The 10407-nt window shown below is 42.8% G+C and overlaps 1 protein-coding gene across 1 annotated transcript in view; it reads right to left on the bottom strand.

The window, feature by feature from the left end:
- USH2A (usherin) overlaps positions 1–10407 on the bottom strand; it is a gene marked incomplete at its 5' end in the record, with an annotated part of 567922 nt that overhangs the window by 169974 nt on the left and 387541 nt on the right. The window contains one exon of the mRNA XM_025209559.1: positions 9308–9506. Coding sequence (XP_025065344.1) covers positions 9308–9506 — 199 coding nt within the window. The remainder of the gene's footprint in view (positions 1–9307; positions 9507–10407) is intronic.

Consider the following 10407-nt stretch of genomic DNA (forward strand, 5'->3'; position numbering starts at 1 on the left):
TGCCATGGTGGTGAACAGGGGAGTGGTCCTCAACCCCAACCAGGAGGGAGGGAGTGGGCCTGGGTCCAGCACAGACACTGGGGGGAGGAGCGGGCCCACCATGGTGTAGAGGACAGAAGCAGATTTGGGGCGATGCAGTGGTGGTGAGGGGAGGGGAGGAGTGGCCCCGAGCTTGTGTCTGATGTGGGGGGTGTGGGGGAGAATCGGGATCAAGGGGGCGTGGAGAAGCCGGCCTGCCATGGCGGTGGGGGGAGGGGAGGAGTGGGCCCAGGCCTGATGCGGTGAGGAGGGAAGAGAACCAAGCCCGTGCTGGGGGAGAAGTGGGCTCACCACAGTGGGGAAAAGCAGTGGGCCTGACCTGACACGGCAGCATCCTCCCCCGTTCAGGCCCAGGCCCAGGCCCACTCCTCCACCACCCTCCCCACAACCCCGGCGACTCCGAGCCTGCTTCTTCCATTCCCCTGCCGCCACTAGGTCAGCCTGGGCCTGCTGCTCCTCCTGTCACAGTGGGCCAACTTCTCCCCACCCTTGGACCCAGTCCTCCCCCCACATCAGCCCCAGACCTACTCCTCTCCTCCCCCCACCACTGTAATGAGGAGGTGGGAAGCAGACCCAGACTCCAAGCAGCAGGAGGTATAGGGGGAGCGGGCCCAGATGATGTGATGTTGATGTGTAATTGGCTAGTTTCCTAATAATGTCAGAGCTATGTTTGATTAGTTATTGACCACACATTTATGGCACTTGTTGCTGCTGAAAATAAAAGTATGGTAGCTGTATTAACACTTTCATTCAATCCCTTTATAGGTATTAAACTGTATACTATGACCATTATATTTGTTCTTTGTTGTTCACATTAAAGAGCTTTTGCTTAATGAAATAATTAGCCTATATACTACTATTTTAACTAGAACATTTTACTCTATGAGTCTCTATTTTATTTGTTCACTTCAAGATCCAGCTACTGATAGCAGGAAATTTCAACTGACATTATTACATAGCTCCATAGACTATGAGTGCCTTCAGCATTGGCATTCAGTTTACACCAGCTGATGAGGCCAGTTAGAATGAACTCCATCAGAAATTTGAGTACATCACTGAAGACAGAAACATGATGTTCATTCAACTGGCTGATGCTCCTTTGGAAATTTCAGGAGTGAATGGGATCATGGACTACATATTGATGGAGACATGCAAGAAGAAACCAGAATGGACTCGTTTACACTAGAAACACCAGCACAGCAGAATGGTATGACTGAAACAGAATGTTCTGTTGCCTTACAAGGCAATCCAGGATATGACATACTCTATGAACTGTGCAAACAGATGTCTTTCTAGTGTCTTTCTGCATTCAACCACCACATCCTTGCCCAATGTTGATTACAAACACAGGTGCATGAGAGTAAACATTGAAGGGGCAACAGATGAATGCCACCTCAAACAGCCCTATTAAAATTAGTTGAAAAAGAGGTTTACAAGATCCAACAAGAGCAACACAAGCTAATTGATATGTCTGAAATAAGGGCCTCATCTAAAGCTCATAGGAGACAGTGGGAACCTTGTCATTGGCTACGCTGGTCTTCAGGACCTAAATGGCTGTATTCCTGGCCCTCTGGTTGTGTATGGACTTTAGATGGTGACTCACATGGAGTGTAAGGTCATTCCTCTTATTACTTTCCTGGGACTGGAGTTTTGATTTGCTGGGAAGCAGATGAGGAATTGTGTTTCATGTTCTTACTTTGTAGACAAGGAACAATAACAAAGGTATCAAACTAATTCTATCAAATGTCAATCATCCCTATGCACAAGGAAAAAGGTTACTAATATACAATGCTAGTTCTCTAATGTATTTACATATAAAGGGCTTGATTCTTCTTTTTCCTAATAATACATATTGATGGAATTACATCAGAATAAAACTGATGTGAGGGGAGAAGCTAGGCCAGTGCTTCTTGCATACAATACAAAAACACAATATTTTTCACTCTTACCACTACCTGCAAAACAAAGTGCGCGTGCCACAAATTTATCTTCCAAAGTATTTATATGTACAGTCCTTCTCACTAGTTTATAGTCAGATTTGGGTACTTATGTGGTTCAAAGGAATATAATGTTGTCAATATATTCTAAGAGTCATTTGCATTTCAAAAACCTGGTGAACAGACCTGCTTTTAGAAAAACATTCAAACACAAAACAATGATAATGATGGTCCCTGAGTATAGTGGAACTATACTAAAAGGAATAAGGAGCATTTCTACCTTTCTTTTCTATTATGCTGCATTTAGTACTATAACTTCACTAGAAACATTTACAGTGATATACTTTATACTGTACTTTTTTATATACTTTATACTGCATTATTTGCAAGGTTTACCTATTCCACTTGCTGCACACTCACTATATCTTGTCCCTATCAAACATGCTGGAATTTTGACAAAATTATAAAAGAAACAGGCGATTATGAAATGGATTTAGTAGCTTCAGTGCAGTAATTACCCCAAAGGACAACAGTCCTATCACAAAAAACACCCACAACAATTAACACTAAAAGTTGCCTTTTTGGCAGTCTCAAGATAAAATCCAGGGTAGAATAGCCTTGCATCCTTGCTAGAAGATATGATCTTTCCAAGTTAGGGCTAAACCACCATGGTGGATTAGACTGGTGTTGCTACCCCACAGCTGTTGAGTGGAAAAATTAAAAGCTCCAACTGGCAAGGTGGCCAATTTGATAACTCACAGGTGATGAATTCACACAGAGTTGACAGTGCTCAGTTTTGAAGTCATACATTTATTTTACTGAAGTCTTTATTGTTAAGGATTGCTGCTGAGATGGTTGCACTTTACATTGCAAAATATTGGGTTTCACACAAATTAGGAACATGTGTAAAGGATTATCTGAGGACTTAAAGAATTTGGAAAATGGACAGAATGAAGAATTGATAGAGAATTTTGGCTTGGCTGTTCTAGAATAGGACACTGTGTAAAAATTAAAGCAACAGTAATGTCACAACATATGACCTGCTTCATATTCATAGGGCAAGTTAGCCAGAGGGGTAGAAAGACACTTGGGAACTTGTTCTGCCAGTGCTCACCAGCAAGGGGAGTTGGAGAGCTGCTGGTAGGGGCTGTCATTCCCTCTGCTTCCACCCTCCCACCCCTTGCTTCTGTTAATGAGAAAAGATATCTAAACTCACCAGATGGGCTCCCATCCAGTGAAGGAGTTGCTTCCCTGACCTTTGTAGACAACACAGGAGATTCTGAGCAACAGGTGAGGGGCAGGCACAGCAAGGCTCACATACCTTATGAAATGCTTTTGTGTATGTGCTTTTCCTCTCCCCATCTTGTTACCCTGTCATTCCCCAGCTTTCCAAACAAGTTCCCTCCCACTCTCTGAACTTCGTATTGGGTGCAAGTAAAGAATGTCATCTGGAGTGTCTGTTTGCACTCTAGCTTTCACAGGGAAGAGCTGTTAACACTTCCATAAAGAAGCAGCCTTTAAGGGTGGTTGAGGAGAGAAGAGCAGCAGGTGTCACATGAGAGTCCTGAGAAGCATGAGTCACAGAATCATAGAAAATTAGGGTTGGAAGGGACCTCAGGAGTTCATCTGGTCCAAACCTCTGCTCAAGGCAAGACCATCCCCAACTAAATCATCCCAGCCAAGGCTTTGTCTAGCCAGGTCTTAAAAACCTCCAATGATGGATATTCCACCACCTCTCCAGGTAACCTGTTCCAGTCTTTTGCTACCCTCCAAGTAAAAAAATTCTTCCTAATATCTAACCTAAACTTCCCTTGCTACAACTTGAGACCATTGCTCCTTGTTCTGTCATCTGCCACCACTTAGAATAGTGTAGCTTCATCCTCTTTCAAACCCCACTTCAGGTAGCTGAAAGCTGCTATTAAATCCCCTCTCAGTCTCCAGTCTCCTCTTCTCAACTAAATAAGCCAAGTTCCCTTAGGATTTCCTCATAAGTCATGTCCCCCAGCCCACACTCCACTGGACTATCTCAAATTTGCCCACATCCTTTCTGTAGTGGAAGGCCCAAACCTGAACACAGTACTCCAATGTTGCCTCATCAGTGCTGAATAGAGGAAAATAATCACTTCTTTTGAACCACTGGTAACACACCTACCAGTGCAACACAGTACGCCATTAGCCTTTTTTGGAACAAGGGCACACTGTTGGCTCATATTCAGCTTATTGTTCACTCTACCCCCCAGATCCCATTCTGCAGAGCTGCTGCCCAGCCAGTCAGCCCCCAGCTTGTACTAATACATGGGATTCTTCCATCCTAAATGCAGGACTTTGCACTTGTCCTTTCTGAACCTCATGAGATTTGTTTTGGCCCAATCCTCCAATTTGTCTAAGTCACCCTGAATCCTAGCCCTACCCTCCAGCATATCTACTACTCCCCCTAGCTTGGTGTCATCTGCAAACTTGCTGAGGGTGCACTCTACGCCATCTTCCAGGTCACTGATGAAGACATTGAACAAAACCAGTCCCAAGACCGACCCCTGGGGCACTCCACTAGATACCAGCTGCCAACTAGATATTGAATCATTGATTACTACCCTCTGAGCCTGATATGCCCCAGCCAGTTTTCTATCCACCTTACAGTTCATTCATCCAGCCTGTACTTCCTTAGCTTGCCTGGGAAAATGGTGTGGGAGACCTTATCAAAAACCTTGCTAAAATCAAGGTACACCACCCCCACCAGTCTCCCCACATCCACAGAGCCAGTCACCTCATCATAGAAGACAATCAAGTTGGTCAGACATAACTTGCCCCTGGTGAATCCATGAGGACTGATCCTTATCACCTTCTTCTTCTCCAAGTGCTTAGAAATGGATTCCTTGAGGATCTGCTTCATGATTTTTCCAAGGACTAAGGTGAAGCTGACTGCTCTGTAGTTCCCTGGATCTGTAGTTCCCTGGATCCTCCTTTTTCCCTTTCTTAAATATGGGTACTATGTTTGGCTTTTTCCAATAATTAGGGACCTCTCCTGATCATGAGTTTTCAAAGATGATAGCTAGTATCTCTGCAATCTCATTAGTCAACTCCTTCAGTACCCTTGGGTGTATCCCGTCCAGCCCCATGGACTTGTATATGCCCAGGTTTTCTAAACAATTCTTAACTTGTTCTTTCATCACTGTTGGCTGCTCACCTCCTCCCCAAACTATGCTGCCTTGTGCAGTAGTCTGGGAGCTGACCCTGCCTGTGAAGACTGAGGTAAAAAAGGCATTGCATATTTCAGCCTTTTCAGTATCATCTGTTAGTAGGTTGCCTCCCCCATTCAATAAGGAACCTACACTTTCCCTGATTTTCTTCTTGTTGCTGACGTACTAGTAGAAATCTTTCTTGTTACCCTTCATGTCCCTTGCTAGCTGAAACTTCAGTTTTGCTTTGCCCCCGTGATTTCATCCTTACATGCCCAAGCAATACTCCTATACTATGAAAGCATTAAGCACTTCAGTCTTTTCTGCACCCTCTGTCACAAGATTGTCTCCACCATTGAGTAAGGGACCCACACTTTCCCTGATCTTCCTCTCGCTACTGACATACGTGTAGAAACTCTTTGTGTTACCCTTCACATCCCTTGCTAGCTGCAATTCCAATTATGCTTTGACCTTCCTGACTTCAGCCCTGCAAGCCCAAGCAATGCTCATACTTCTCCCTATTTATTTGTCCAAATTTCCACCTCTTATAAGCTTCCATTTTGTGATTTAGTTTACTGAAGAGTTCCCTACTAAGTCAAGCTGGTCTTCTGCCATACTTGCTAGTCTTCCTGTGGATATGGATGGTTTGTTTCTGCACTCTCGATAAGGCTTCTTTAAAGTATAGCTAGCTGTGCTGGACTCTTCTCTCTGTCAGACTGGCTTCTGAGGGGATCCTACCCATCAGTTTCCTGAGCGAGTCAAAGTCTGCTTTTCTGAAGTTCAGGGTCTGTACTTTGCTGCTTTCCATCATTTCTTTCCTCAGGATCTTGAACTCAGTCATTTTGTGGTTGCTGCTGCCCAAGTTGCCATCCACTCCCCACCAATTCTTCCCTGTTCGTGAGCAGCAGGTCAAGAAGAATATAGACCCTAGTTGGCTGCACCAGCACTTGCACCAGGAAGTTGTCCCCAGCACTCTCCAAAAACTTCCTGAATTGCCTGTGCACTGCTGTATTGCCTTCCTAGCAGATGTCAGGGTGATTGAAGTCCCCCATGAGAACTTGTGATCGGGAAACTTCCACTATCTGTTTGAACAAAGCCTCATCCACTACTTCCTCCTGGTCTGGTGGCCTATTGCAGACCCCGACCACAACATCACCATTGTTTCTCTCCCCTTTAACCTTAACCCAGAGAGTTTCAACAGTCCTCTCTCCACTTTCATACTAGAGCTCTAAGCAATACTACAGCTCTTTTATATAAAGTGAAACTCCTCCTCCTCTACTTCCTTGCCTTTCCATCCTGAACAGTTTGTCCCCATCCATGACAGTGCTCCAGTCCTGTGAGCCATCTCACCAAGTCTCTGTTATTTCAATCACATCATAGTTTTGTAACTGTGGAAGGACATCCAATTCTTCCCACTTGTTTCCCAGGCTCTGTGTCCCAAAGAGAGTCCCACTGCAGGAGGCAGAGGGAGGTGAGAGAGAAAGCAATCCATCCTGGAATGCTGGAGGACCTGGCCAAACACTATTACATTAATCACCATCAAATTAAAAGACAATACTAGCAAACTGCAAAGATACATTTTATAAGTAACATCTTTGTGACTGGATCACCATTTTTGCAGCTCATTGACATGATAAATATTGTGACCATGTGGCAGGTTACAATTTATCATGTGATTAACACATTAATCATAAGATAAATTTAATGCCTGCCATGGGCCTCAGAGTTCTAATTGTTCTTTTTTATGATTTTCCCTGAAAATGTGTTTACTGTTTTTGAGCACTAGAATATTTATGAAATTGTTTAGCATACTGTTTTAGTTAGCTTCTCTTAGCAATCAGAATTATGTTGTGATGCTTCCCTTTCAAAGGAACTGTACAGTAGTAACACATGTATGTTTGCAGGAGGTTATTCATCTTGTTGGGTTTTTTTCACTCTCTATTCCTCTTTACCATCACCTGTAAATGTTGTGACTCATGCATAATGGTAGATACATTTATTTGAATTCTCCAGGTCACTGTGGGTGCTTTTCTCTGGTTTTCTGGCACAGAAACAGTAATCCCCATAGAAAGGGAATCCTCCTGTGGCATTACCAACTCTGAGGCTGCTCCTATCCTAACCCTGAGTCTAAGGGTGTAGCCAAGGAAAAAATGACCATGCAGCATTCTTCCACATGCACACTGGCCCAGATCTGCGGAGATGCTTAGTAGGTGCCTAAATGCCTTTGTAGATTCCAATCTTAGGGGCTACTGAAAGATAATTAATAGCAAAGCAGAACAAATACTGGGTTGGGACCAGAATCCACAAACAGGCATATAAGCAGCAGTGATTTAAAATCAAGTCACCTGCAGGAATGGTTTGATAACTTTATATGCATCTGGTTACTTAACTGTGGGGCTCCAATCCCATCCAAATTATTTACCACTATATCTACAGTACCTGGCTCAGTGAGACACATCATTTTGTAGTCCCCGAGATGACCAAGGAGCAAATAATAAGTAAAAAAACAACGAATAATACTCTCCATCTCCCTGAGTGTCACATGAAGATAACAGCACTTTATGTGTTATCTTAGAGGACAGTTATAGAGCTAAACTTATTAATGGCTCTGAAATGCTTAGATAATATAATGATGACCACCACAGCAAAACAAGAAAACATTTTAAAATGTTCTAAATGAAGTCGTCTTTATATTTTCCTGCCAAAACTGTTAAAACTGAGCAAAGAATAAAAGAAAAAAATTAAGAATATTAATGAAAAAAATAAGTTTATAATATTCTTGTTATATAGTAACACTGATAAAGATAGAAATATACATTATTCCCATGCCAGACTTTATTAAAGGTTTACAATGTATGCATTTATTTAAAACAAACAAAATCACATTTACATTTCCCACCAAACTTCTACTCATAACTTAGTGGTACAGATTCACAAATAGGAAGTGTATAATTCTTCACTGAAGATGACCTAAAGCTGCACTGTGTGACTAGGAATAATGTATGTTTTAATCTGATTCCCTCAAATAATTCACTTTCTTAATTACTGTCTCATCTGACAGTGCACCTTATGAATACAGACTGTTGGTGTTAGTCACCAAACATGTGATGGTGTTGTTGACAAATAGGGACATTATTTCATTACATTAAATCTTACCTTCAAACCAAGGATTTTCTACCTCATTTGTCAATAAAAAACATTTACAGACTCCTACTATCTGACTACACTATTGATCCAACTCCTAAACAGCAAATAATATGAAGATTAATCTGCAAATGACCATAATTTAAAAATATTTCTGATAAATCATGATAGGTCCTGTTCAGAGTTGCTCATCATTGTCATGTAAACAACCACCCACTTGTAGCTGAATCTAAATGGATTTTCTGCAAAGCAAAATCAAGTCATTCAATCAAGGAAGAATTTGAAAGGCACCTAATCATCCCAATAAACCAATATTTGCCATGCAGATTATGATGAATGATAACGTACACAACAAAGCTCTATAAGCTTCATGATCTTCCACATCATTTTTTTCCCAAGCAGATATATGTGTTCATGTCATCACAAATCAGTGTCCATGTAGAAACTTCAGTTTGGTTTCTGCATTTATATTTGACCATATAGGCTGTATCTATATGCAACACTGACTGCACAGTAACCAGAGTTACTGTGCAGTAGCATTGCCAAATGGCTTTTAGGTGACAATGACTCCACAGTAGCTCGTTACTACCACGCAGTAGCGTCACACCACACTTTGTGCCACAAAATGCTACTGCACGGTAGTAATGAGCTACTGCACAGTGAGCATCTTGTGTAGACGTGGCCATAGAAAACATAATTATGAGAACTTAGATTAACATATGCATCAAAAAGCACAGAATCTTCCCACCTGAGCTAATAAATAATCTCCATTAGCAATCTGTAATAAAAGAGCTATGATGCAGAGTTGAACCATTCTGAATATATCTTTAAAAGGACAACACTACAAATGAACACTAACAAGTTCATGGCAATATTTCTTCTGAATGGAAAATATCATAGTGTGGGATCCTTTTCTCTACTTTCCCAGATACCATTGATATAGCCTGTATTCTTTCTTCCTAGATATATGACATTATACTTAGCTGTTAAATATATGTGATTTACAAGTACCTTAGACTCTGGATGATAGCACAGGTCTCCACAGATATTTTCATATATCTCACATTCCAGCAAGATGCATGATTTACTGCTTTGGCTTGCTGATAACTGACGGGATGAGCTGCATGGTTGCCATGCTTTACGTAAAAGATCATACCCTAGTATAATGCCATTTGGCTGTCTTGGTGATGTCCAGTCAATCTGAAGAGATCTATAATAAACAGAATAATATCAATTGAAACAATAATCAACCCCCCTGCTGTAGTTAAATTTCTTTTGACATTCACATTAACTTAGATGCCCGCAAACATTTCATTTATACATTGCTATAGAGATCAAATATTTGAAGTGTCCAACCTCCTCTAACTTGACAAAGAATAGCAACTTTAATAGCTGACAGAGCTGTACTTGCTGCCAAGGTAGCAAATGTTGGTTTTGCTTAGGAATATGAGTTCCCTTACATGGACCATAGAAAAAACAAAGCCTCATCTTGGATTTGAGTACTAGCCCAGAGTAGGCAGCTGCAGCTCTGACTCTAGCCATGGCTCTGGCTCCAGCCTGGGACTGGATCTGTAGCTGTTGCCAAACCTGCTGCCTGGAGTCAACATCCCTGGAGGCAGCAACAGCTTTACTGAGCCTGGGTCTTGGGCCAGTAGCACGGTTCGGAGATTGGACAGCAGTGTAGGTCTGATGTCAGCAGAATTGGGTGGCAGCACAGGTCAGGGACTAGGTGCAGTGTGGGTCCTGAGGCAGATGGCAGCACAAGCCAAAGATCAGACAGCGGTGTAGGTCTTGGGCTGTGTTGTTACACAGGTCCAAGGGTGGATAGAGGCACAAGTCTATGTATGGGCAGTGGTGTTGTTCAGGAAGGTGGGTGACAGTGTGGGTCAGGGATCAGGCAAAGGGACAGAGGTGGAAAGTGGTCAGGAGGGTAAGCACAGGGGGCAAGTTGCAGCAGGGGACAAGTGCCAGGGAAGCAATGGCACCTGGGAAGAGCAGTGGGCATGTGGCAGGAAGGCAAGGTGTAGGGGTCAGGTGGCTTCCTTCCTTACCATCTGCCCCCCTCCCCACTGCTTTCTCTGCCACTTGTCCCCCTTGGCACTGCTTTCCCT

The sequence above is a fragment of the Alligator sinensis genome, unplaced genomic scaffold (assembly GCF_000455745.1).
Source record: "Alligator sinensis unplaced genomic scaffold, ASM45574v1 scaffold842_1, whole genome shotgun sequence".
Lineage (NCBI taxonomy): Eukaryota > Metazoa > Chordata > Crocodylia > Alligatoridae > Alligator > Alligator sinensis.